General features: G+C 57.8%; 1 protein-coding gene across 1 annotated transcript; it reads left to right on the plus strand.

Moving 5' to 3' along the window:
- The first annotated feature begins 449 nt into the window (after positions 1-449).
- ESPL1 (extra spindle pole bodies like 1, separase) lies at positions 450-27,763 on the plus strand. Its single transcript, XM_058042028.1, is given in 38 exon segments — positions 450-556; positions 1,105-1,237; positions 2,400-2,633; positions 3,375-4,205; positions 4,729-4,833; positions 5,377-5,497; positions 6,428-6,564; positions 6,921-7,162; positions 7,495-7,656; positions 7,711-7,821; positions 8,505-8,664; positions 9,082-9,214; positions 9,837-9,976; positions 11,000-11,134; positions 11,976-12,073; positions 12,364-12,373; positions 12,536-12,707; positions 13,541-13,672; positions 14,146-14,302; positions 15,159-15,268; positions 15,975-16,256; positions 16,959-17,497; positions 18,528-19,164; positions 19,255-19,338; positions 19,463-19,561; positions 19,889-19,927; positions 19,983-20,196; positions 21,109-21,320; positions 21,719-21,846; positions 22,658-22,780; positions 23,275-23,436; positions 23,874-24,035; positions 24,664-24,765; positions 25,225-25,337; positions 26,118-26,201; positions 26,801-26,965; positions 27,560-27,645; positions 27,648-27,763. Coding segments are annotated over 38 exon segments (6,777 nt in total).
- The last annotated feature ends 2 nt before the right edge of the window (positions 27,764-27,765 follow it).

Here is a 27,765-nt window from a genome sequence, read left to right on the forward strand (position 1 = left end):
ATTTAAAATCATTTGGTAAGGATGATTTGGAAAGAATCTATCCATTCTATTGTATATAGGAATGTAGGAATCTCTGACTAGAGATGCGGAGTCGTTTGGAAACCAATGTTATAATATAATATATATATTTTTTCCAAGGAATGAACCAATCAAGTGCCCTTAAACTATAGGAACATCTGCTGGGGCTGAAGGGAATAAATAAATAAATACAAAAATCTCTCGGAGATTATTTATTTATTTATTTATAAGACTATTTATTTATTTATTTACTTATTACTTATTTACTTATTTCTTCAGCCTCCGTTCCCTGCCCGCCCCAAAGCGCATCCGGCCCGGCCCGGCCATGGGGGCGGTGCTGCCGCCTTGTGGGCACAGAGGGGAGCGGGAAGCGCAGTTAGGAGGGCGAAGGGACGCGGCCGGGCTTTAGCGGCCGCCGTGTGGGGCGGTGGATGGGAAGAACGACAGCGGCGGGCCCGGTTTCGGCGGGCGGCGGAGGCGCGGACGGGACGGAGCTGCCATTGCAAGATGGCGGAGCGCCCGCGTACCGGGAGCCTGCGTGAGGCGGGCCGGGCTCCGGCCACACTCAAGATGGCGGCCGCGGCAGGACTCCGGCACCACCCATAACTAACAGCGCGCTGCCCATGCGCACAAAAGCGCGCGTGGCCGAGCGCGGACTACGACTCCCGTGCTACCCCGCGCGGCAGGCCGCCGCGCTGATTGGACGCTGCGGGGGCGGTGCCGCGCGCTGATTGGCTGCGGCCGAGGTTTGAACAGGCGGAAGGCGGTGGAGCAGCAGCGCAGCGTGAGCGGAGCGGCCCGGGGGAGATTTTGGGGCAAATTTGGGGTTCTGGGGGGGGGGGAATTTTGGGGGCTGAGACCCCCTCAGGGAGCCGGGGAGGGCTGGAGGGGTCCGGCGAGGAGGGGGAGAGGTGGAGCTGCAGGGGAGGGATCGGGAGGGGGTGAAGGCCGCGGGACGCCTGAGGGGGTGGGGGGGTTTGGGGATCTGGGGGTTTTGGGCTCTGCAGGTTTGGGAGTCTGGGGGTTTGTGGGTCTGTGGCTTTTGGGGTTCAGGGGGTCCCACACCTCCCCTTGTTCCCCCCCCAGCCCCGCATCACAGAGAAGCCCCTCAGGAGAAGCCCCCGGGATGGCCGGGAAGGACGAAAAGGATGGGGAAGATGGAAATGATGGAAGCACGGACGGCTGGTCCGGCATCGAGGAGCGCCTGGAGGAGATCAGGGTGAGCGGGGGAAGGCTGGGCTCTGATCCCTCCTTTCCTCAGGAAAACCTCGGGATCTGGTGGGGTCTGGGGTCTGGTCCCTCTTTTCCTCAGGAAAACCTTGGGGCCTGATGGGGAGATCTGTGGGGAATTCTGGGCTGGGGTCTGGCTCCTTTTCCCAGGAAAACCTCTGGATCCCACTGTGGGGCCTCTGGGGGGTTCTGAGCTGGTTCTGACTCCTTTAATGCTCCTGAGGGCCTCTGGCCTGACCCCAAATCCCTCTTTTCCCAGGATATACAGCTCAAAGGTCTCAGCTCTGACCCCAAATCCCCTTTTCCTAGAAAAAGACCCCTGAGGAGCTCTGTCCTCACCCTAAACCCCTCTTTCCCCCAGGAAATGCCCCTGAAGTGTCTCTGCTCTGACCCCAAACCCCTCTTTTCCCCAGAAACGACCCTTGAGAGGCTCTGCTCTGACCCCAAACCCCCTTTTCCCAGGAAACAACCCCTGCTCTTACCCCAAACCCTTCTTCTCCCAGGAAACAACCCCTAAGAATCTCTGCTGTGACCCCAAACCCCTCTTTTCCTCAGGAAATGCATCTCAAGGGTCTCTGTCCTGACCCCAAACCCCTCTTTTCCTCAGGAAATGCATCTCAAGGGTCCCTGTTCTGACCCCAATCTCCTCTTTTCCTGGGAAAAAAACCCTGAGGGGCTCTGCTCTGACCCCAATCCCCTCTTTCCCCTGGAAACAACCCTCAATGGGCTCTGTGCTCACCCCAAACCCCTCTTTTCTCAGGAAATGATCCATGAGGGACTCTGCTCTGACCCCAAACCCCTCTTTCCCCCAGGAAATGGCTCTGTCCTGACCCCAAACCCCTCTTTCCCCCAGGAAATGGCTCTGTCCTGATCCCAAATCCCTCTTTTCCCCAGAAACAACCCCTGAGAGGCTCTGCTCTGACCCCAAACCCCTCTTTTCCCCAGAAACAACCCCTGAGAGGCTCTGCTCTGACCCCAAATCCCTCTTTTCCCCAGAAACAACCCCTGAGAGGCTCTGCTCTGACCCCAAACCCCTCTTTTCCCATGGTACAACCCCTGAAGGGTCTCTGCCCTGACCCCAAACCCTCTTTCCCCAGGAAATGATCCATGAGGGACTCTGCTCTGACCCCAAATCCCCTTTTCTCCCCCAGGAGAGCCTGCAGACCCCCGGTGCCCCTCGGTCCAGCCGTGTCCGTGCGTGTGACCGCGCCCTGCGCTGGTGCGCGGCCGAGCTGGCGCGGCCCGGCGGGCACCCTGCCCACGGGTGCCAGCTCACGGCCCTGGCCCTGGAGGCTGCCCAGCTGCACCTGAGCCTGCAGCCCGAGCCCCCCGAGCTGTACCTGGAGAGGATCCTGTTCCACGTGCTGCGCAACGCCGCGGCGTGGGTGAGTCGTGTTTGCCCGGCGGTCCCGCCGTGAAAAAATCCCCGAACGATGGTAGAGGTGGGGACAGTCTTAATTGAGTAGTTAAAAAAATATAAGATTGGGTACAATATAATTTGATTAAAATAAGGGATGGTTTGGTTAAAATAGTAGCACATAAGCAGAGGAGTGCAGGGTTCTGGACCCTTGCCACCTCACAAGCTTGCTAAGTGAAAATTCCCCCCCTTATGTGCCATGGGTCAATGTCATCTCCTCCCATTTTTAATTAATTACACTTTTACCTCCGCCCTCTATCACCACCTTTACCACACATGTGCCACCACTCAGTTGGGTGGTCATCACTGGTGAAGGTTTCTCCTCTTCCTCTTTATCCTTTAATTCACTTTTGGGTTACCCATGCCCACCAAGCCAGCACAATGTAAGCCCAAACGAACATTACTGCATTTAAGCATCAAAGCAATAAATCTCTTTTAGCTGCCATTTTCCTGGGACCCAACCAGCTTTTCCCTTCTTTCTGTTCATTTTTAGTAACTGTTATCTCTTGCTTTTTCTCCTGTCCTTGAACATCTGCAGGGAGGCGTGGAGCCTCTTCTCGTCCTCCTCCTCTCTCCTCTCCTCTTTGCCATTTCAACTTTTTACCTCCCAGACTTTGTTTTATTATTCCCAGATATTAGTTTGTTTGATCACTCCCAGCTATTAATTACTGCATGGATATTGATTGCAGTTTCCATTTGATCACCCCAGGTGGGCCCCCACACCTGGCCCGTGGCCGAGCTGCTGCGGGCGCGGCTCCGGCAGTGCCACCGGCGCCACCGCGACTGGGCCACCGTCACCTCCAGCGCTTTCGGGGTGCTCTGGAGATCTGCGGCCGCTTTGGCAGGGCCAGAACGGCCCCGGGAGGAGGGCAGGGCGGTGCTGACGGCCAGGATCCGCGCCCTGCGCTTCCTGCTGCTGCTGGAATCCCACGATAAGGAGCCGTCCCCTCGGGAATCCTTCCAGCCGCCGTTCTTCACCTCGCAGACCGCCCAGCACGCCGCGGCCGCCGCTGTTCTCTACGAGGCTCAGAGAGCTCCGTGCCCGCTTTTCCTGGCCAAGCAGCTCCAGGAATTGCTGCTGGACACGCTCAGGGATGAATCCCCAAAGCCTCCGAGCCTCCAGGACTCCCTGTGCTTCCTGGAGCTCACCCTGGAGCGCTGCCGCCACCTCTGCAAGGCGCGGCGGCCCCGCGACGCTCTGGAGGCTCTGGGAGGTTCCCGAAGGTTCCTGGAGGGAGCTGGGAGTGCTCTGGGAGCCCCTCTGGAGCTGCTGGAGGCCGGGATCCAGCTCAGCCGGGCCCTGCTAGCCAAGGCAGTGGGCGCCGTGGGGCCGGCGCTGAGGCGGGCGGGAGCGGCGCTGGCGGCGGAATGTTCCGGAAGGTTCCTGAAGGTGCTGCTGGAGAGCTCCCAGTTCGTGCTGGGGCAGCTCGGGGAGGTGCTCAAGAAGGGCCGAGAGCTGCCCCTCGGCCTCCAGGAGCTGCCTGGCATCTGTGGCTTCTGCCAGGGCCACGGGCGGGCGCTGCGGCGGCTGCTGGCACAGGTGAGGAGGAGGAGGAGCTCTGGGATCCCTTGGGGTCACTCCGTGCTGCTCCCAGCCCTGATCAGCAGCTCCTGGACTCTGGAGAATCCCAAATCCCACTTTTCTCCATGCCAGCAGCAGCTCCTGGAGCTCCTGAACCCCTTCCTCCTGTTGCTCCTCTTCCCTGTTCTTCCTGGACCCCAAATCCCACTCTTCCTTTTTCCTGGACCCCAAATCCCACTTTTCCCTTTTCCCAGCCCTTCCTGAGTCCATCTGCATCTTCAGCAAAAGCTCCTAAAGCTCCTGGACCCCCAAATCCCACTTTCCCCATTCCCAGCTCCACCCCACCATTCCCAAACCCCATTTCCCTATTTCCCCATTTCCAAATCCCATTGTCCCCATTCCCAGCTCCACTCCACCATTCCCAAATCCCATTGTTCCCATTCCCAAATCCCCTTTCTCCATTCCCAAATCCCCTTTCCCCATTGTTCCCCATTCCCAAATCCCATTTCCCCATTCCCAAATCCCATTGTCCCCATTCCAGGTCCCTGCTGACTCCATCAGGGATCAGGTGGTGGTGAAGCAGTTGCTGTTCCAGGGCCTCCAGCTCTTCTCCAACGCCATCCACGAAATATTCCAGCGCTGCCAGGCACGGATCTGGATCCCTGGGGGGATTGGGAACCTGTCCCGTGGGATTTGGGGCTGGAATTTTGGGATGGAGCCTCTCCCATGGGATTTGGGGCTGGAATCTGGGGGTTGAGTCACCCTGAAAATGTTCTGGAAGATGCTGGAGCTTCTCCCGTCAGATTTGGGGCTGGAATTTTGGGGTGAAACCAGTCTGGGAGCCTTTTCCATGGGATTTGGGGATGGAATTTTGGAGATTGGGGCTGGAATCTGGGGGTTGATTCACCCTGAAAAGGTTCTGGAAGGTGCTGGAGCTTCTCCTGTGGGATGTGGGGCTGGAATTTTGGGATTGAGCCTCTCCTGTGGGATGTGGGGCTGGAATTTTGAGATTGAGACGCCCTGAAAAGGTTCTGGAAGGTCCTGGAGCTTCTCCCATGGGATGTGGGGTTGGAATTTGGGCCTGAGGTGCCCTGAGGGGGTTCTAGAACCTTCTCCCATGGGCTATGGGGCTGGAATTTGGGGTTGGGGGCTCCTGCAGTGTCCTGGCTGACCCGCGGTGTCCCCACAGCCCTCGGAGGGGCCGGAGCTGTCCCAGGTGACCACGAGCTGTGTGCAGAGTGTCACCTGGATGCTGCAGGGGCTGCAGGGGCTGCCCGAGGCCGAGAGGGGCAAATTCCTCGATGTCACCGGTCAGTGCCACCTCCTGTCCCCTTCCCTGGTGTCCCCAGTGGTCAGTGCCAACCCCTGTGTCCCCAGTGGTCAGTGCCACGTCCTGTCCCCATCCCCAGTGTCCCCAGTGGTCAGTGCCACCTCCTGTGTCCCCTGTGGTCAGTGCCACCATGGGGGCTCTGTGTCCCCATCCCCAGTGGTCAGTGCCACCCCAGGGCACCATGTCCCCATCCCAGCTGTCCCGTTGGTCACTCTGTCCCCAGGGCTTTGGGATCAGTTCTTTGGTCACTGCAGTGTCCCCTCCCTGTCCCGTTGTCACTCTGTCCCCGAGGGGGTTGGGGTCAGTTCTTTGGTCACTGCAGTGTCCCCTCCCTGTCCCGTTGGTCACTCCATGTCCGGGGGGGTTGGGGTCAGTTCTTTGGTCACTGCAGTGTCCCCTCGCTGTCCCATTGGTCACTCTGTCCCTGAGGGGGTTTGGGGTCAGTTCTTTGGTCACTGCAGTGTCCCCTCCCTGTCCCGTTGGTCACTCTGTCCCCGGGGGGGTTGGGGTCAGTTCTTTGGTCACTGCAGTGTCCCCTCCCTGTCCCGTTGGTCACTCTGTCCCTGGGGGGTTGGGGTCAGTTCTTTGGTCACTGCAGTGTCCCCTCCCTGTCCCGTTGGTCACTCTGTCCCTGGGGGCTTGGGGTCAGTTCTTTGGTCACTGCAGTGTCCCCTCCCTGTCCCATTGGTCACTCTGTCCCGGGGTTTGGGGTCAGTTCTTTGGTCACTGCAGTGTCCTCTCCCTGTCCCGTTGGTCACTCCATGTCCGGGGGTTTGGGGTCAGTTCTTTGGTCACTGCAGTGTCCCCTCCCTGTCCCGTTGGTCACTCCATGTCCGGGGGTTTGGGGTCAGTTCTTTGGTCACTGCAGTGTCCCCTCCCTGTCCCGTTGGTCACTCTGTCCCCTCCCCAGCCGTGGTCGCCGCCCGCCTGGGCCAGGCCCTGCAGAGCCGGAACGTTCCGGAAGCGGCCGCAGCCGTGTGCGAGCCCCTGTGCCGGGCAGTGCTGGATGGCCATGGCTACAGCTGGGCTGGGGTCACCCCCGAGAGGGTACTGGGGGCACTGGGATGGGGGGCACTGGGATGGGGCACTGGGAGCACTGGGATGGGCACTGGGGGCACTGGGATGGGTACTGAGGGCACTGGGAGCACTGGGATGGGATCCTTGGGTGGGTTACTGGGAGTGTTGGGATGGAGTACAGGGTTACTGGGATCAGCTGGGAGGGCTGGAAGCCACTGGGGTTACTGGGAGGGGTTGTGGGATACTGGGATGGGGAATGGAGTCACTGGGGATACTGGGAGGGCTGGGGATCCCTGGGCACACTGGGATCCCTGGGCACACTGGGATCACTGGGGATCCCTGGGCACACTGGTATCACTGGGATCCCTGACACTCCCTCTCCACAGCTCCACAGGTGTTTCCGGCTGCAGGTGCAGAGCTGGCGCTGCCAGGGGCACCCAGAGCGGGCCCTGGACACGCTGGCACAGTGGCTGCTGGCCCTGGGGACACCTTCCCAGGGCTTGGGGACACCTTTCCAGGGCTTGGGGACACATTCCCAGCCTGGCTCCCTGGTGGCTGAGCTGGTGACGCTCTGGGCCAGGATCAAGACGGAGGCGGCCAAACAGGGAGCAGAGGAGCTGAGGCTGAGGTGGGAATGGGGATTTGGGATCAGGGAATGGGGATTTGGGATCAGGGAATGGGGTGGGGGATTGGAATGAGGGAGCAGGAAGGGGCAATTGGGATGGAGGATTTGGAGGAGAGGATTGGAATGGGGAGAATGGAGTGGGGGGATTTGGATTGGAATGGGGTAGGAGGGATGAGATGGGGACTACTGGCATTGGAATGGAATGGGGGAGTGATGTGGGAGGGATGGGAGTGACTGGGAGAGGGGAGCCCCCTGGACTAGGGGAAGGTGGAATGGGGTTGGAGCTGCCATCCCAGCCCCGCTGTTTGTTCCTGTGACCCCACTGCTGTTCCCAGGACCCTGCGGGACGCCCTGCAGTCCCAGTGCCAGTCCCAGTGCCAGCCCCTGTGCGGGGACACGCTGCTGCTGCTGCTGCTGGCCGAGCTCCAGGCCTACAAATCCCTGCGGGGCCCCACGGGGCCGGAGCGCTACAACGTGCTGTGCGACCTGCTGGGGCTGTGGGACCCCGAGGGGAGCTGGGACCCCCCTGGAACGGGGGATCCGGGGGGGAGCCGGGACCCCCCGGGAATGCTGGACCCCAACCGGAGCCTGCCCAGGGCGGTGGCGCTGCTGGAGCTGGGACAGCTCCTGTGCAACCACAGCTTCAGTGCTCACACGGAATGGTGGGTGCTCCAGTCCTTCATCCCAGTCCTGATCCCAACCCTGATCCCAACCCTGATCCCAGTCCTGATCCCAACCCTGGTCCTGATCCTCCATCCTAACCCAGCTCCTGTGCAACCACAGCTTCAGTGCTCACACGGAATGGTGGGTGCTCCAGTCCTTCATCCTGACCCTGATCCCAACCCTGATCCCAACCCTGATCCCAGTCCTGATCCCAACCCTGATCCTGATCCTCCATCCTAACCCAGCTCCTGTGCAACCACAGCTTCAGTGCTCACACGGAATGGTGGGTGCTCCAGTCCTTCATCCTAACCCTGATCCCAACCCTGGTCCCGATCCCAACCCCGATCCCAGTCCTGATCCCAACCCTGATCCCAGTCCTGATTCTGATCCCAGTCCTGATCCCAACCCTGATCCCAGTCCTGATCCTGATCCTCAATCCCAATCCTCCATCCCAGTCCTGATCCCAACCCTGATCCCATTCCTTCATCCTGGTTTTCCATCCCAGTGCTGCTCCCAGTCCTGGTTCTGATCCCAATCCTGATCCCATTCTTCCATCCCAATCTCTTGTCCCAATCCCTTTATCCCAAATTCCCCACCCCAATCCCCCTATCCCATCCCTGGGATTTTGGGATTTGTTCCCATTATTTTGGGGTTAATTCCTGGGATTTTTGGGTTCCCACAGCTCGGCCCTGGACGCCATCCAGGAGTCCCTGAGGCTGCTGGAGTCGCTGGCCCAGAATTCCCAAATCTGCAATTCCCAAATGCGGGATCAGCTCCTGGATGAACGGGCCCAGGCCCTGCTCTGGCTCCACATCTGCACCCTCGAGGCCCTCCTGGAAAAGGTGAGGGGCATTTTCCTGGGATTTGGGGCATTTTCCTGGGATTTGGGGGATTTGGGAAAATCCCGGAATTCCCTGCATGTCCCAAACCCTTCCCAGGGTGATTTTCCCAGGATTTTTGGGATTTTGGGACACCCAGATTTTCCTGGGATTTTGGGAAATTCTGGAGTTCCCTGGGTGTCCCAAACCCATCCCAGGGATGATTTTACTGGGATTTTAGGGAATTCTGGAATTCCCTGGGTTCGATTTTCCCAGGAGTTTTGGGATTTTGGAGATTCCTGGGTGCGATTTCCCCGGGATTTTGGGGTTCCCTGGGTTCGATTTTCCCAGGATTTTTGGGGATTTTGGGGTTTCCTGGGTGCAATTTCCCCGGGAATTTTGGGGATTTTTGGGATCCCCGTAATTGCCCTCCTTTCCCAGAGCGTGGCCCGGGATCGGCGCGGCCGGGGCCGGGCTCAGGGGGATCAGGAGGAGCCCGAGGGGGATCAGGAGCCCCAGGGGGAGCGGCCGGGGGCGCCCGACGGGATCCGCTGCAGCCTCAGCTCCGACCACGGTGAGAGAAAAGGAGATTTTGGGGTGAATGGGGGGGCCTGGAGGGCTGGGAAGGGGATTTTGGGGTGAGAAAAGAGGTTTTGTGGGAGGTATGAAGACCCTGGTGGGGTGGGAAGGGTTTTGTGGGATGGATGAAGACCCTGGAGGGGTGGGAAAGGGATTTTTTGGGAACCTGGTGGATTGGGATGAGCTTTTATGGGATTCTGGCAGGCTGAGAAGGTGATTTTTGGGATGAAAGAGGGTCCTGGAAGGGTGGGAAGGGGATTTTTGGGATGAGGAAAGAGGATTTGCGGGATGGATGAGGATCCTGGATGGGTGGGAAGGGATTTTTTTGGGATGGATGAGGATCCTGGATGGGTGGGAAGAACTTTTATGGGATCCTGGAAGATTGGGAAGGGGTTTTTGGAACCCTGATGGATTGAGAAGGGATTTTTTGGAACCCTGATGGATTGAGAAGTGATTTTTTGGGATGCTGGTGGATTAGAAAGGATTTTTTTGGGATCCTGGAAGATTGTGAAGAGCCCTTCCATCTTCCCCAGGATTATCCCACTTTGGGGTAAATAACAGTGGGATATAATGAAACCTTTCTTGGGGGATCCCCCCCAATCCCTGTGTGCCCCCAGCTCTGTCCAAGCCCCTGGACGAGGCCTTTTCCCTGTGGAAGAAGCTTCTGGAACATCGCGGAGTTCCCTCCGTGCGCAGCCCCGAGCAGACCCTGAGCTCCCTGCAGCTCCTGGCAGCGCTCTACCGGCTCCAGGACAAGGTGAGGAGGAGGAAGGAGAGGGTCTGGGATGAGGAGGAGGAAGGCAGGAAGAGGTTGGGATGAAGAGGGAGGGAGTTTGGGATGAAGAGGAGGGAAGGGAGTTTGGGATGATGAAGAGGAGGGAGAGAATTTGGGATGAAGAGGAGAGAGTGAATTTGGGATGATGAAGAGGAAGAGGGAGAAACTTTGGGATGAAGAGGAAGAGGGAGAAACTTTGGGATGAAGAGGAAGAGGGAGGGAATTTGGGACGAGGAGGAAAAGGGAAAGAGTTGGGAAATGTGGAAGAAGAGGAAGGACAGAGTTGGGATGATGAACACAAAGAAGGAGACAAATTTAGGGATGAAGAGGAAGGAGTTCAGGATGATGAAGAGGGAAAGGGTTTGGAGATGTGGAAGAGGAGGACAGAGAGTTTGGGATGAAGAGGAAGAGGGAGAAAAGTTTGGGATGAAGAGGAGAGAAGGAGTTTGAGGTGATGAAGAGGAGAGAAGGAGTTTGAGGTGATGAAGAGGAGAGAAGGAGTTTGAGGTGATGAAGAGGAGAGAAGGAGTTTGAGGTGATGAAGAGGAGAGAAGGAGTTTGAGGTGATGAAGAGGAGAGAAGGAGTTTGAGGTGATGAAGAGAAGAGAAGGAGTTTGAGGTGATGAAGAGAAGAGAAGGAGTTTGAGGTGATGAAGAGGAGGGAGACAGTTTGGGAAAAAGTTTGAGAGGATGAAGAGGAGGCTGGAAAGAGTTTGGGATGAAGAGGAGGGAGTGAATTTGGGATGATGAAGAGGAAGAGGGAGGCAATTTGGGATGAAGAGGAAAAGGGAAAGAGTTTGGAGATGTGGAAGAGAAGTAAGGAAAGAGTTTTGGGATGAGGAGGAAGAGGAAGGAATTTGGGATGACGAGGAGAGGAAGGAACGAGCGGTTTTGGGGATGAGGAGGAGGAAAGGGGAGAGAATGTGGGATGAGGAAGAGCAGGGAGAGGTTGTTCTGGGATCCCTGGGATATTCTGGGATTTATCCGAGGATTTTCCCCTCCCAGCCCATCCAGGCCCTGGAGAGTTTCCAGCTGCTGCTCTCCCTGTGCCGGCGCCTCGGGGATGGTTTGGGGGCGGCCAACGCCCTGAGCCAGATCTGCAGGAGCCTGCTGCAGCTGGGGAGCCCTGGGCAGGCTCAGGTACGGCTGGGAAAAACGGGAATGGCCTGGGAAATCTGGGAATGGCCTGGGAAATCCTGGGAGTGTCCTGGGAATGGCCTGGGAAATCTGGGAATGTCCTGGGAGTGTCCTGGGAAATCCTGGGAGCGTCCTAGGAATGTCCTGGGAAATCTGGGAATGGCTTGGGAAATCCTGGGAGTGTCCTGGGAGTGTCCTGGGAATGGCCTGGGAGTGTCCTGGGAAATCTGGGAATGTCCTGGGAATGTACTGGGAAATCCTGTGGGTGTCCTGGGAATGTCCTTCCCAAATCCAGGGAATGTCCTTCCCAAATCCAGGGAAATCTGGCAATGTCCTTTCAAAACCCAGGGAAATCCAGGGAAATTATTTGGGAATGTTCTTCCCAAATCCAGGGAAATATGGGAGTAACCCTTGGGATAGGGGAAGTCCAGGATTCCGAAATCTCAGGAAAATCATCCCCCAGGAAGGGTTTGGGGCACCAAAGGGAATCCAGGAATCCTGAAAATCCCAGGAAAAGGATTTCAGTGGGTTTGGGACTTTCTGGGAGCTGTGGGTGTCCCAAAATCCTAAAAATTCCAGGAAAATCCCCTCCAGGAAGGCTTTGGGACACCCAGGGAACTCCAGAAACCCTGAAAATCCCCGGATAAGGATTTCAGTGGGTTTGGGACACCCTGGGAACCCCAAAAATCCCAGGAAAAGGATTTCAGTTGCTTTGGGACTTGCTGGGAACTATGAGTGTCCGAAAATCCCAAAAAATCCCAGGAAAATCCCAAAAATCCCGGGAAAATCCCCCCCAGGATGGGGTTTGGGGTTGCTGGTGCTGATCCAGGTGTGGCATTCCCAGGTTTTCCTGGAGGAGCTGGAATTTTGCCTGGGGGAGGACGAGGGCACCGAGGATTCCCGGCTGCTCCTGCGCCACTCCCGGCTCCTGCTGCGCAGCCAGCTCTGCTGCCTCCAGAAAAAGGCAAAAAATGGGGAATTTCCTCAAAAAAATATAAAAAAATAGGGAAGTTTGGGGTGGGGGGGTTGGGGTAAGGGGAGTGGGAGGGGATAAAAGGACTGGGATGGGTGAGATTCAGATGGGATCAACCCCATGACCCCAAATCTCCCTTTTCCCCCCCATTTTCCCCCCATTTCCTCATTTTTTCCCCCTTTTTTCCTATTTTTCCCCCACTTTTTCCCCGTTTTTTTCCTGTTTTTACCAATATTTCCCATTTTTCCCGTTTTTCCAGGCGGATCAGGGCGTGGCCCTGCTGCTTGGAAGGGGATTGGGATAAGAGGAATGGGATGGGTGGAATTGGGATGGGATAAAAGGACTGGGATGGGTGGGATTGCAATGGGATCACCCCCATGACCCCAAATGCCATTTTCCCCATTTTTTCCCCATTTTTCCCGTTTTCCCAGGCGGATCAGGGTGTGCCCCTGCTGCTGCAGGCCCTGAGGGAGCCCCAGGCCCCCAGGCCCACCCGGGGCTGGTTCCTGGCCCAGGCCCAGGCCCTGCAGGTCCTGGCCTCGTTCTTGGAGCTGCCCCCGGCGCACCTGGAGCTGCCAATGCGGGAGCTGATCCGGCGGCAGGGTGGGGACAGAGGGGAAATTGGGGTGGGGACAGAGGGACAGAGGGGAAATTGGGGTGGGGACAGAGGGACGGAGGGGTTTGGGGTGGGGATGGAGGGACAGAGGGGTTTGGGGTAGGGACAGAGGGGAAATTGGGGTGGGGACAGAGGGACGGAGGAGTTTGGGGTGGGGACAGAGGGACGGAGGGGTTTGGGGTGGGGACAGAGGGACGGAGGAGTTTGGGGTGGGGACAGAGGGACAGAGGGGTTTGGGGTGGGGACAGAGGGACAGAGGGGTTTGGGGTGGGGAGGGAGAGGATGGAGGAGTTTGAGGTGGGGAGGGAGTTTGAGATGAGGAGGAAGAGGAGGGAGGGGTTTCAGGATGGGGAGGGAGAGTTTGGGATGAGGAGGAAGAGGGAGGGAGTTTTGGGGTGAGGAGGAGGAAGAGGAGGGGAGGGGGTTTTGGGGTGAGGAGGAAGAGTTTGGGATGAGGAGGAGAAAAAGGAGTGAGGGGCTTTGGGGTGAGGAGGGAGAGGGAGAGAGTTTAGGATGAGGAGGAGGGGAGGGAGTGGAGTTTAGGGATGAAGAGGAGGAAGAGGGACGGAGTTTTGGGATGAGGAGGATGAAGAGGAAGGGAATTTAGGGATGGAGAGAAGAAACACAGAAAGAAACACTTTTGGGAATGAGGAAGAGGAAGAGAGAGAGTTTGGGTTGAGGAGAAAGTTTAGAGAGGAGAAGGAAGAGTGGATTTGGGATGAGGAGGAAAAGGAAGGGTGAGTCACGATTCCTCCTCCTTTGCTGTGAGGAGGAGGATGAAGGGCTGGGGATCCCCCGTGCTGATCCCATGGAATTCCAGGCTGGAGCAGCCCCAAGGTGGCCCTGCTGGAGGCGCAGAAGCTGCTCAGGAGCGTCCTGGTGTCCCTGATGGGCAGCGAGGTCCTGGGCAGCGCCCGCGGCCGCCCGCCCGAGGAGCCCGGCCCCGACTGCGGTCAGTGACGGGCTGGGGTGGGGTTGGATGGGATGGGGGTCCCTGGGGTGGGATTGGGGTCCCTGGGGTGGGATTGAATGGGATTGTGGTCCCTGGGGTGGGATTGGGGTCCTTGGGATGGGATTGGGGTCCATGAGGAGGGATGGGATGTGTTTGGGGTCCCTGGCATGGGATTGGGGTCCTTGGGATGGGATTGGGGTCCATGAGGTGGGATGGGATGGTTTTGGGGTCCCTAGGATGGGTTTGGGGTCCCTAGGAACCTCTGGGATGGGTTGGGGTCCCTCAGGAAGGGTTGGGATCTGGAATGAGCTGAACTCCATGGGAAGGTCCAGGAACCTTGGGAATGGCTCCTTCTCCCTGGAACAGCTCCATCTCCCCCGGGAATGGCTCCTTCCCCCCGGGACCCCTCCCCATTCCCACCTCCCCAGCCCGTGTCTCCCCCAGTGTCCCCAGTGCCACCCCGCTGTCCCCAGGCCCGGCGCTGGTGCACAAGTGGCAGGTGCTGGGGGACGCCCTGGGCTGCTGCCAGCGCCTGGTGACGCTGCTGGGCCACTGCGAGGTGCTGTGCAGGGCCAGGGCCTTCTGCAGCGAGGGGCTGACCATGGCCGGACACCTGCAGGCCGCCCGCCGGTCAGTGATGGGGCTGGGGTCGTTGGGAATGGGATTGTGGTCATTGGGAATGGGATTGGGGTCATTGGGAATGGGATTGGGGTCATTGGAGACCAGCACTGAGGGACTGAGCATGGCCGGACACCTGCAGGCCGCCCGCCGGTCAGTGATGGGGTCATTGGGATCATTGGGATCATTGGGAATGGGATTGGGGTCATTGTGGTCATTGGGAATGGGATTGGGGTCATTGGTGACCAGCACTGAGGGACTGAGCATGGCCGGACACCTGCAGGCCGCCCGCCGGTCAGTGATGGGGTCATTGGGGTCATTGGGAATGGGATTGGGGTCATTGGGAATGGGATTGGGGTTACTGGGATTGGGAACAGGATCATTGGGGTCATTGGGATTGGGGTTACTGGGATTGGGAACAGGGTCATTGGGGTCATTGGGATTGGGGTTACTGGGATTGGGAACAGGGTCATTGGGGTTACTGGGATTGGGAACAGGATCATTGGGGTCATTGGGATTGAGGTTTCTGGGATTGGGAACAGGGTCATTGGGGTCATTGGGATTGGGGTTACTGGGATTGGGAACAGGGTCATTGGGGTTACTGGGATTGGGAACAGGATCATTGGGGTCATTGGGATTGGGGTTACTGGGATTGGGAACAGGGTCACTGGGGTTACTGGGATTGGGAACAGGGTCATTGGGGTCATTGGGATTGGCAATGGCATCATTGGAGTCATTGGGATCAGGATCCCTTAGGAATGGTAGGGCAGGAGCTCATTCCCACCTCCCTCGCAGCTCCAGTGGGCTCTGAGGGGTCTTTCCCCCCATTTTCCCCCCATTTTTCCCCATTTTTCCCTGTTTCCCACAGGTGCGCGTGGTTCCTGGTGCTGCAGTCCCAGCTGGAGCTGCAGCAGGGGGAGCTGGAGCTGAGCCAGTCCCACCTCCAGCACGCCCAGTTCCTGCTCCAGCCACAGACTGGTGAGCACTGGGATGGGGAAACACCGGTCTGGGAATGGGGAAATCCCAGAGATCCCAGTTTGGGAATGGGGGAAATCCCATCTGGGAATGGGAAAATCCCAGTTTGGGAATGGGAGAAATCCCATCTGGGAATGGGGGAAATCCCAGTGATCCCATCTGGGAATGGGGGAAATCCCAGTGATCCCATCTGGGAATGGGGGAAATCCCGGAGATCCCATTTTGCGTCTGGGGGAAGGATCAGGCTCGGACAGGATCCAAATTTTTTGGACCCTTCTTTGGGCTGGAAAATCCCAAATTATCCTTTCCATCCCCTCCAGAGTTAAACCCTGCTGGGATTCATTCCCTGCATGACTCCAAACCCCAAATCCTCCCTGAATTCCCATTCCAGAACCCAAACCCAGCTGGGATTCATTCCCTGCATGACTCCAAACCCCAAACATCCCTTCCATCCCATCCAGAGTTCAATCCCAATGGGAAGAGAACCCCAAACATCCTTTCCACGACTCCAAACCCCAAATCCTCCCTGAATTCCCCTTCCAGAACCCAAACCCAGCTGGGAATAGAACCCCAAACATCCTTTCCATGACTCCAAACCCCAAATCCTCCCTCAATTCCCCTTCCAGAACCCAAACCCAGCTGGGAATAGAACCCCAAACATCCTTTCCACGACTCCAAACCCCAAATCCTCCCTGAATTCCCCTTCCAGAACCCAAACCCCGCCGGGAGCCTCGGCCCCGCCGGGCCAGGATCCAGCTCCGGAAGGGCCCCCTGGACAGGAGGAACCCCCTGGACCCCATTGCTGACCCCGTTCCAGGCGGGGATGAGGATGAGGAGTTCCTGAAGGGTCCCTCCCTGGCCCTGCTGGCCCCGGCCGCGCTCCCGGAGCAGCCGGACGCCCTCACGGCCTCGCCGGAGCTGAAGGAGAGAAAAGCCTGGAAAAGTCTGGAATTCCTGTCCCACCCCTCGGGGTGTCCCTGCTCCTTCTGCTGTGACCCTGCCCTGGTGGCCCTGGGGCTGCGCTGGCTCCTGGCACAGGCCCGGACGTGGCTGCTGGCCGGGGAGGTGGCACCGGGGCTGGCGCTGGTCAGGAGGGTGCTGCCCCGGTGTGCCAGCGCTGGCACCCGCCTGGCACGGGAGCTGTGGGGCAGGGTGCAGGGCGTGGGGCTTGGGGACATGGGCAGGGACAGGGACAGGAGTGTGTCAGACCCCTCAGAGAATGGGGACATGGTCAAGGATGGGGACAGGAGTGTGTCAGACCCCTCAGAGAATGGGGACACCATCAGGGACAGGAGTCTGCAGGACCCCTCTGGGAGTGGGGACACCTTCAGGGATAAGGGAATTCCTGGGAATGGGGACAGAAATCAGCAGGAGCCCTCCAGGAATAAAAACCCCTCTGGGAATGGGGACATCATCAGGGACAGGGACATTTCTGGGGACAGGGACATCCTTGGGGACAGGAGTGTGCAGGACCTCTCCAGGAACGGGGACACCATTGGGGACAGAGACCTGTGGGATCCCTCCAGGCACAGAGACCCCTCTGGGGATGGGGACACCATCAGGGATGGGGACACCATCAGGGATGGGGACCCCCTTGGGGACAGCACCCCGGGCCCCCTGGCTGAGCTGGTGGCCACTGGCTACTCCACGCTGGCCCTGCAGAGCCTGGCCAGTGCCTCCCAGTGCCCCCCAGTTTGGGACGAGGAGCTGGAGCGGGGTCTGAGCCTTTTGGGGTCCCTCAGTCCCCCTGTGGCCGGCCTGGGCGTGGCCGTGGCCACTCTGCTGCTGGCCAAAGCCGTGGCCACCCTCGGCCGCGTGGCCGCCGCCCTCGGTCACTCCATGGACGATGTCCTGGCCCAGGCCTGGACCCCCCGTCCCCCACCCACCCCCAACCCCGCAAAACCCCCAAAAACCCCCAAAGCTCCCCCCAAAACCGAACCCCAAAAAGCCAAACCCCCCAAAACCAAGGTCGGAAAGATCCCAAAAGTGAAGCCCCCCAAGTTTGGGGACGTTTTCGCCCTTGGGGACTCGGACCCCGAGGTTCCCCCCATTGTCCTGAGACCAGGGGGGCCCTGCACCCCCCACCCCAAATTGGGGGTGCCCCCAAAGGCGCTGGTGGGGGGGCCTGGGACCCCCTTCACCATCTTCAGCGAGGAGCCCTCCCCGCCCGGGGGCCGCTCCCGGCTCCGCAGGGCCCCCAAAATCCCAGCCAGGGTCAAGTCCCGCATCAGGGTGAGTCTGGGGAGGGAAATTTGGGGGGAAATTATTGAGGGGGAAAGGTTTGGGAAGGGAAATTTGGGGGGGAAAGTTTGGGAAGGGGAAATTTGGGATGGGAAAATTGGGTGGAGGGAAAGTTTGGGATGGAAATCTGGAGGGAAAATTTTGGGGGGAAAATTTTGGGGGGAAAACTTTGGGGAGGGGAATTTGGGGAGGGAAATTTGGGATGGGAAGTTTGAGGGGCAGAAATTGGGAGGGAAATTGGGGACGGAAATTTGGGGGGAAAATCGGGAGGAGGGAAAATTTTTGTGGGGAAATGATTGGGGGGAAAGGTTTGGCAAGGGAAATTTGGGGGGAAATCGGGAGGAGGGAAAGTTTGGGGGGGAAATGATTGGAGTGAAATGAATGGGGGGAAAAGTTTGGGAAGGGAAATTTAGGGGGGAAATTTGGGGGGAAAATCGGGAGGAGGGAAAGTTTGGGGGGAAAGGTTTGGGAAGGGAAATTTGGGGGGAAATCTGGAGGAGGGAAAATTTGGGATGGAAATTTGGGGATGAAGGTTTGGGAAGGGAAATTTGGGATGGAAATTAGGGGAATCTGGAGGAGGGAAGGTTTGGGGAGGGAAAATTTTGGGAGGAAATTATTGGGGGGAAAAGGTTTGGGAAGAGAAATTTGGGGTGAAAATCATGAGGAGATCAAGTTTGGGAAGGGAAATTTGGGATGGAAAAGTTTAGGGGAACTGAAAATTTTTGGGGTGGAAGGAGAAGGTTTAGGGGAAAGGTTGGGAAAAGGATTTTGGAAGGGAAAACTTTGGGGGAGAGGAGAAGTTTTGGGGGGGAAAGGAAAAGTTTAAAATGGGGAAAAACTTTGTGGGGTAGAAAAAGTTTGTGAGGGAACATTTTGGAGAGGAAATTTTGGGAAATTAAGGAAAGTTTTAGGGGGAAAATTGGGTGGGGTTGGGGGAACTTCATGTGGAAAGCTTTGGAAGTTGAGGAAAAATTTTGGGCTGAAAATTTTGTGCTGAACCCCTTTGTCCCCTCTCTTTCAGGTGACGTTCAGTGACAGCGACCCCGAGGAGCCCCAAAAGCCCCCAGATCCCCCCAAAACCACCCAGAAAATTTCCTGTGCCAAGAGGAGGATTCAGCCCCAAAAATCCCCCAGGAATTCTCCAGGAATTGGGGCTCGGACCCGGCGGGGACGGCCCCGAAAGGAGCTGGGGACCCCCAAAAAGAGGGAAAAAAGGGGAATCAAGCACGAGGAAAATGTGGAAAAGAAGGAAAATGACATCCCCCAAATGGCTCTGGAAAAGAGGGAAAGAAGGGGAAACTCCAGAGTGGAAAATGTGGAAAAAACAGGAAATCCTAACATGGAAAATGTGGAAAAAATGGGAAATCCCAAAATGGAAAATGTGGAAAAAATGGGAAACCCCAAAACGGAAAATGTGGAAAAGAAGGAGAAGGGAAAACCCAAAAACCCTCTGGAGAAGAAGGAGAACAGGGGTCCCCGCCGGGCTGGGGGTCCCAGGGAGAAGAAGGAGAGGGGGAACCCCCAAAGTGGAATTTTGGAGGAAAAGAGGAACTGGGAATTTTCTGGGATTGAGGAGCGGGACCCCCTGAGGGCCGTGGAGGAGGAAGAGGAGGAGGAGGAAGAGGAGATGAGCTTCGAGCTCCCCCCGCTACCCCCAGGTGAGTTTGGGGGATTTGGGGGGGGGGGGTTTCACCTTGGTGACCCCAAATTTGCCTCTTTTAACCCCAAAACTGCTCCATCTTTTCCAGGTGGGGCCAGCAAGGAAATGCCAGGAATTGGGGACAAGGGGGACCCCCCAAATCCAGAGGGAGCCCAGCCCTCTGCCCAGCCTGGTGAGCACCTGGAACTTGCAGGATTTGGGGAATTTTGGGGGCATTTTGGGGTTCAGCTGGGCATGACCTGGCTTTTCCAGGGGTTTTCCTTCGTTTTCCAGGAATTTTCCTTCTTTTTTCTCAGGAGTTTTCTCTCCAGAACTTTTCCCCAAAACTTCACCTCTTCCCCTCAAATTTTCCCTTCTTCCCCAAAACTTTTCCTCCCAAACTTTTCCCAAACTTTGTCTCTCCTGTCCTGACCCCTCCTGTCCCCACTGACCTCTGTCCCCCCAGGTGACCCCTCACTGGACACTGTCCCCTCACTGGACACTGTCCCCTCACTGGACACTGTCCCATCTGTCCCCACAGGTGACCCCACACTGGACATTGGCCCCTCACTGACCACTGTCCCCTGTCCCCTCTGTCCCACAGGTGCCCCCTCTCCGGACACTGTCCCCTCACTGACCACTGTCCCTTCTCCGGCCGCTGTCCCCTCTGTCCCCACTGACCCCTGTCCCCATTGTCCCCACAGGTGCCCCCTCACTGACCACTGTCCCCATTGTCCCCACAGGTGCCCCCTCACTGACCACTGTCCCCATTGTCCCCACAGGTGCCCCCTCACTGACCACTGTCCCCACTGACCCCTGTCCCCATTGTCCCCACAGGTGTCCCCTCCCTGGCCGCTGTCCGCTCGCTGCTGGCCGAGGCGCTGGCCTGGCTCGGGCACTGTCCCCCGGGCTCTGTCTATGCCCAGCTGTGCCAGCTGCTGGCGCTGGCCGTGGGGGACAGGGACCCGCTGGGCACGGCGGGGCTGCTGGCCGAGTCCCTGGGTGTCACCCTGCGCCACCAGCTGCTGGCCATCGTCCACGCCAGGGCACGGTGGGTCACGGGATGGCACCTCCGTGTGGCGCCCTGTCCTCTGTCCCCTTCCCAGTGTCCCCATCCCTGTCCAGTGTCCCTTTCCCAGTGTCCCCATCCCTTTCCCAGTGTCCCCATCCCTGTCCAGTGTCCCCTGTCCCTTCCTAGTGGCTCTGTCCAGTGTCCCAATGTCCCCATCCAGTGGCCCCTTCCAGTGCCCCACGTCAATGTCCCCGTCCCCTGTCCAGTGTTCCCTGTCCTGTGTCCCCATCCAGTGTCCCCATCCCTGTCCGGTGTCCCCTGTCCCTTCCAGTGCCCCATGTCAATGTCCCCATTGATGATTCCTCCATGGGGAAGGGGCTTATCCCATATCCTACATCCCAACAGGGAATGGGGCTTATGCCAGATCCCACATCCTATCTCCCATGTCCCACATCCCATATCCTGTATCCCACACCCATATTCCTCATCCCATATCCCACATCCCATCTCCCATATTTCCATCCTGTATTCCATGTCCCACATCCCATATCTTGCATCCCATATCCCGATCCCATCTCCCATATTCCCATCCCAATCCCATAACCCCATCCTGTATCCCATATCCTTTATCCCATATCCATATCCCACACCCCATCTCCATATTCCCATTCCAACCCCATCCTGTATCCCATATCCTTTATCCCATATCCACATCCCACACCCCATCTCCCATATTCCCACATCCCTATCCCATATCCTATATCTTATATCCTATATCCCATGTCCCACATTCCATATCCAGATCCCACACCCCCATATCCCAACCCCATATCCAGATCCCACACCCCCATATCCCAACCCCATATCCAGATCCCACACCCCCATATCCCAATCCCATATCCAGATCCCCATCCCGGCCCCATCCCGAGGAATTTTGGGATGACCCCACAGGAAGAAGAGGAAAGCAGCAGCAGCCGGAGGGGACATCTCAGATCAGCTCCGGGGCCTCTCCCTGGATTCCCAAAATTCCCAGGATTCCCAAAATTCCCAGGATTCCCAGTCCCACCTGGCCGAGCTCGAGGAGCTTTTCCAGTTCAGCTCCGCGGGTTTGGGGCCGGCGCAGCGGGAGCGGTTCCGGGAGCAGCTCCAGAAGATTCCCAATGGTCAGTGCTGGGATTCTGGGCTGGGAGACCCCCAAATTCCCAGTTTGGGGACTGGGAGATCCCAAATTCCCAGTCTGGGGATAAAATCCCAAATTCCCAGTTTGAGTATTTGGTGACCTTGAATGGGGTGGGAATGGTTGGAATTTAGGTCTGGGAATTTTTCCAGTTTTGGGATTCCATGGAGTGGCATTCCAGGGTCAGTGCCACATTTGGGGTGTCCCCGCAGGTGTCACCGTGTGCCAGCTGTCCCTGGTCAGTGCCACCCCCGGTGCCTTCGGGGACACGGAGGTGGCCTTGGATGGGGTGGGAATGGTTGGAATTTTTCCAGATTTGGGATTTCGTGGGGTGGAATTTTGGGGAATTCCAGGGTCAGTGCCACGTTTGGGGTGTCCCCTCAGGTGTCACGGTGTGCCAGCTGTCCCTGGTCAGTGCCACCCCCGGTGCCCTCGGGGACACGCTGCTGCTGACCCGGCTGGAGCGCGGCCAGGAGCCCGTCAGCGTGCGCATCGCCACCGAGCGCTGCCAGGTCAGAGGGAGCTTCATCCTCCTCATCGTCATCCTCATCTTTGTCATCATCATCCTTATCCTCATCTTCATCTTTGTTCTCATCTTCATTCTCATCCTCCTCCTCATCTTCATCCTTATCCTCATCCTCATCCTCCTCCTTCTCTTTCTCCCTCTCCTCATCCTCCTTCTCATCTTCATCCTCCTTCTCCTCATCCTTCTCTTTCTCCTTCTCCTCATCCTCATCTTCATCTCTGTCCTCCTCCTCATCTTCATCCTTCTCCTGGGGGGGGTGGAGGGCCCTGACCATTACAGGGATGGGATCCTGGCTCCATCCTTTTCTTCCTCACCCTCCTTTCCTCCTCCTCCTCCTCCTTTTCCTGGCATGGGGACACCTGCAATTCCAAAGATTGGGATCCCAGATCCATCCTCATCCTCCTCTCCCTGTTCCAGGGATTGGGATCCCAAACCCTTCCCCATTGCAGGGATTGGGATCCCAAACCCCTCCAGATTCCAGGGACTGGGATCCCAAACTCCTCCTGTCACATTCCAGCCACCCCAAGCGGGGTCCTGTGGGAATTTGAGTGGATCCAGCAGAATTTGGGGTGTCACCCCAAATTCCAGGGACTGGGATCCCAAATCCCTCCAGATTCCAGGGACTGGGATCCCAAACTCCTCCTGTCACATTCCAGCCCCCCCTGAGCAGGATCCTGTGGGAATTTGAGTGGATCCAGCAGAATTTGGGGTGTCACCCCAAATTCCAGAGATTGGGATCCCAAATCCCTCCTGATTCCAAGGACTGTGGATCCCAAAGCCCTGCTGTCCCATTCCAGGCCCCCCTGAGCGGGATCCTGCGGGAATTCGAGCGGATCCAGCGGGAGCAGCGCGAGGCCAACGCCTGCACCGAGCGCCAGGAGTGGTGGGAGCGGCGATCCCGGCTGGACCTGCGCATGCAGGTGGGACAGAGGGACCCCAAAATCCGGGAAAAAAAAACCCCAAAACTCCCCTGGGATTCCCTGGAAAACTCCCTGAAAAACTCCCCTGGGATTCCTGTGGGATTTTTCCTTGGATTCCCTGGGAATCCCCCTAAGATTCAATGGGATTTTCCTGATTCCCTGTGGGATTTCCCTGAGATCCCCAATGGGATTTTCCCTGGGATTCCCTGGAAAATACCCTGAGATTCAATGGGATTTTCCCTGACATTCTCTGGGATTTTCCCTGGGATCCCTGACGGGATTTTCCCTGGAAATCCCCCTAAGATTCCATGGGATTTTCCTGATTCCCTGTGGGATTTTCCCTGAGATTCCCTGTGGGATTTTCCCTGGGATTCCTGCTGGGATTTCCTTTGGGATTTTTGCTGGGATTCCTTTAGAGATTCCCGAGGGATTTCCCATAGCGATCCCAGATTTTTGGGGTCGGGATCCCGTTCCCATTGTGTGTTTTTCCCCAGAGCCTGATCCAGAGCCTGGACTCGGAGGTTTTGGGGTGCTGGCGGGGGCTGCTGCTGCCCCGGGATCCCGAGAATTCCCCCCTGGATGAGCAGGAATTGTCCCAACTGCTCCAGGAGCTCCAGGAATGCGGCTGGGAGCGCCCCGAGCCCGCCCTGCTCCAGGTATGGGGCTGGGATTTGGGAATTTGGAATTTGGGAGTTGGGATTTGGTTTTGGGACTGGGATTTGGGATTGGGAGTTGGGGTTTGGCATTTGGGGTGGTGATCATTCAATTTGAGGGTGCTGATCCCAGGATTTTTGGGGTTCTGATCCTGGATTTTGGGATTCTGATCCCAGAATTTGGGGTTCTGATCACAGAATTTGGAGTGCTGATCTCACATTTTGGAGTTCTGATCCCATTTTTTGGGATTTCCCCCTGGAGCTGTCCCTCTGTGTCCCCAGGTGCTGCTGTCAGTGCTGTCCCCAGCTGATGTCCGGTCTCTGGCCGCAGCGCTGTGTCCAGCCCAGGGTTCTCCCACATTTTGGGGTTCCCCCACATTTTGGGGTTCTGATCCCATTTTTGGGGGTTTTCCCCCTCTAAGTGTCCCTGTCCCTCCCAGGTGCTGCTGTCCGTGCTCTGCCCGGCCGATGCCCGCTCTCTGGCCGCTGCCCTGTGCCCGGCCCGGCCGCTGCGGGCGCGGCTGCTGCTGGACGAGGCCCTGGAGCGGCGCCGGCAGAGCCCCGGGGGCAGCGCGGGGTCCCTGGTGCTGCTGCTGGACAGGGTGAGTGAGAGCCCCCCTGCGTCCCCACCGCCCTTCCTCAGCATCATCCTCCTCCTCCTCTTCTCCCTACTCCCGCTTCCCCTTTCCTCCTCTCCTTCCTCCTCCTTTTCCCCACTTTCTCTTCCTCTCCCTCCTCTTCCTCCTTCTCTTCCTCTTCTTCTCCCTATTCCCACTTCCCTTTTCCTTTTCCTTCTTCCTCCTCTTTCCTTCTTCCTCCTCTTCCTCTTTCTCCTCCTTTTCCTTTTTCCTCCCCCTTCTTCCTTCCCTTTCCTCCTCTTCCTCTTCCTCTTCCTCCTCCTTTTCCTTCTTCCTCCTCCTCTTTCTCCTCCTTTTCTGTTTTCTTCCTCCTTTCTCCCCTTTCCTCTTCTTCCTCCTCCTCTTCCTTCTTCCTCCTCCTCTTCCTCCTTTTCACCACTTCATCTTTGTTTTCCTCCTCTTCCTCCTCCTTTTTCCTTCTTCCTTCTCCTTTTCTTCTTCCTTTCCTTTTCTTCCTCCTCCTCTTCCTCCTTTCCCCCACTTTCTTTTCCTCCCCTTCCTCATCTTCTTCCTCCTCCTCTTCTTCACCTCCCTTTTCCTCTTCCTCCCCTTTCCCTTTTTCCCTCACGCTGTCCCGTCCCTGTCCCTGCAGCACCTGCAGCGCCTCCCCTGGGAGAGCTCCGGGACCCTGCGGAACGTTCCGGTGACGCGGCTGCCGGGGCTGCGCTTCCTGCTGCGCTACGGGATAGCACAGGTACCTGGGGACACAGGGACACACCTGGGCACACACACTGCCGGGGCTGCGCTTCCTGCTGCGCTACGGGCTGGGACAGCAGGTACCTGGGGACACACCTGGGGACACAGGGACACACCTGGGAACAGGCACACACACTGCCGGGGCTGCGCTTCCTGCTGCGCTACGGGCTGGGACAGCAGGTACCTGGGGACACACCTGGGGACACAGGGACACACCTGGGGACAGCTGGGGACACAGGGACACACCTGGGAATGGGCACACACACCTGGGATTGGGGACACGTCACTGCCGGGGCTGCGCTTCCTGCTGCGCTACGGGCTGGGACAGCAGGTACCTGGGGACACACCTGGGGACAGGGCCACACCTGGGACACACCTGGGGACAGGGCCACACCTGGGACACACCTGGGTGCCGTTCCCGTTTTGGGGTCCCTCACCCCCCGGCGTTTCCCTGCAGCGCTCGGGGTCGGTGCTGAGCCGGGGTGTGAACCCCAAAAACGCTTTCTACGTGCTGAACCCCCAGCGGGACCTGGGCGGCACCGAGGAGCGGTTCCGGGCCTGGTTCGAGAGGTGCCGCCCCAAAACCACCCCCGGGACCCCAAAAACCCCCCCGGAATCCCAAAAATCCTCACCGGGACCCCAAAAACACCCCTGGGACCCCAAAAATTACCCTGGGACTCCAAAAACCCCACTGGGATCCCAAAATCCTCCCTGGAATCCCAAAAATCCCCTTCAGGACCCTAAAAGCCCCCTGGGATCTCAAAAATACCCCTGGGATTCCAAAGATCCCCTCCAGGACCCCCAAAATCCCCACAGAATCCCAAAAAACTGCTTGAGATCCCAAAAATCCTCTCCAGGATCCCAAAAATCCCCACAGAATCCCAAAATACCCCTCAAGGACCCTAAAAATCCCTTTCAAAACCCCAAAATTTCTTAGGGAACCCCAAATCATGCCCTTTCTCTCCAGTTTGGGTTCTGCACCCCAAACCCTGCCCCTTTTTCCCCAATTTTGGGTTCTGCACCCCAAACCCTGCCCCTTTTTCCCCATTTTCCTTCTCCCATCCTGATTTTCCTGTTCTTCCCATTTTTTCCCCTGTTTTTCCCCCATTCCCAGTGAGCCCGGCTGGCGCGGGGTCTCCCATGCCAATTTTCCCATTTTTCCCATTTTTCCCCCATTTTTCCCCCATTCCCAGCGAGCCCGGCTGGCGCGGGGTCTCCCATGCCAATTTTCCCATTTTTCCCATTTTTTCCCCCATTTTTCCCCCATTCCCAGCGAGCCCGGCTGGCGCGGGGCCTTCCATGCCAATTTTCCCATTTTTCCCATTTTTCCCATTTTTCCCCCGTTCCCAGTGAGCCCGGCTGGCGCGGGGTCTCAGGGGCAGCGCCGACCCCGCAGCAGCTGCAGGAGGCACTGGGGGAGCGCGACCTCTACATGTGAGAGACCCCCCAAAAACTGGGGGGCTGGGGTCGGGGTTGGGGGGGATTTTGGGGAGATTTGGGCCTAATTTGGGGTTGGCTTTTCGGGACATTTCGGGTTGGATTTGGGGTTGAATTTGCGGGACATTTGGGGTTGGATTTTGGGGAGATTTGGGGCTCATTCAGGACTGGATGTGGGGCCAGATTTGGGGTTGGATTTGGGGCTCATTTAGGGTTGGATTTTGGGGATATTTGGGGTCGGGTTTGGGGCTGGTTTGGGGTTGGATTTGGGGGAAATTTGGGGTTAGATTTGGGGGGGATTTGGGGCTGGGTTTGGAGATGATTTGGGGTTGGATTTTGGGGCGATTTGGGGCTGATTCAGGACTGGATTTGGGGCCAGATTTTGGGGGAGATTTGGGATCGGGTTTGGGGATGATTTGAGGTTGGATTTTGGCGCTGATTAGGGGTGAGTTTGGGGTCAGTTTTGGGGTCAGATTTGGCGTCAGATTTGGGGTATTTTCGGGGCTTTTTTTTCAGTACTCCCTGTTGGTTTTGTGGTCGGTTTGGGGCTGATTTGGGGTCGGTTTTGGGGCTGATTTTGGGGTCCATGCCCGCAGTTACGCCGGTCACGGAGCCGGGGCGCGGCTCCTGGACGGGCAGAGCCTCGCCCGCCTCCCCTGCCGGGCCGTGGCTTTGCTCTTCGGCTGCTCCAGCGCCGCCCTGGCCCCGCGGGGAGCGCTCGAGCCCTCGGGCCCCGTGCTCAAGTTCGTCCTGGCCGGGTGGTGAGTGCAGGATTGGGGTTGGGATTGGGGTTAGAGGTTTGGGATTGAGGGTTTGGGATTGGGGGAATTGGGATTTGGAGGGTTGGGGGTTTGAGGTTTGGGGATTTGGGGCTTTGGAGATTTGGGGGATTGGGGTTTGCGGTTGGAGGTTTGGGATTGGGGCTTGGGATTTGGAGGTTTGGGGGAATGGGGATTTGGGGTTGAAGGTTTGGGGATTGGGGGTTTGGGGGTTGGAGTTGGGGATTGGGAGTTTGGGGATTGGTGGTGGCTTTGGGGATTTGGGGCTCTGGGACTTTGAGGTGTCTCTTTATTTTTGGGGATTCTCCCTGTGATCACAGCCCCATTTTGGGGTTTCTCTGTATTTGGGGTGCATCTCTCTCTGTATTTGGGGTGTATTTCTCTCTCTATCTGCTATCTCACATCCCCATTTTGGGGCGTCTCTATATTTGGGGTGCATCTCTCTCTGTATTTGGGGTGTATTTCTCTGTCTATCTGGTATCTCACATCCCCATTTTGGGGTGTCTCTATATTTGGGGTCTCTCTCTGTACCTGGGCTCTCACCACCCCCATTTTGGTGTGTCCCCCCGTTTCCAGCCCGCTGGTGCTGGGGAACCTGTGGGACGTCACGGACCGGGACCTGGACCGGCTGGCGCAGGCGCTGCTGCGGGGGTGGCTGGGGGGGGGGCCCCGGGACCCCCCCTTTTGGGGCAGCTGGCCCAGGCCCGCCAGGCCCCCCGCCTCAAATCGCTCATCGGGGCCGCGCCCGTGGCCTACGGGCTGCCCGTCAGCCTCTGCTGAGG

The sequence above is a fragment of the Melospiza georgiana genome, chromosome 29 (assembly GCF_028018845.1).
Source record: "Melospiza georgiana isolate bMelGeo1 chromosome 29, bMelGeo1.pri, whole genome shotgun sequence".
NCBI classification, from domain to species: Eukaryota; Metazoa; Chordata; class Aves; order Passeriformes; family Passerellidae; genus Melospiza; species Melospiza georgiana.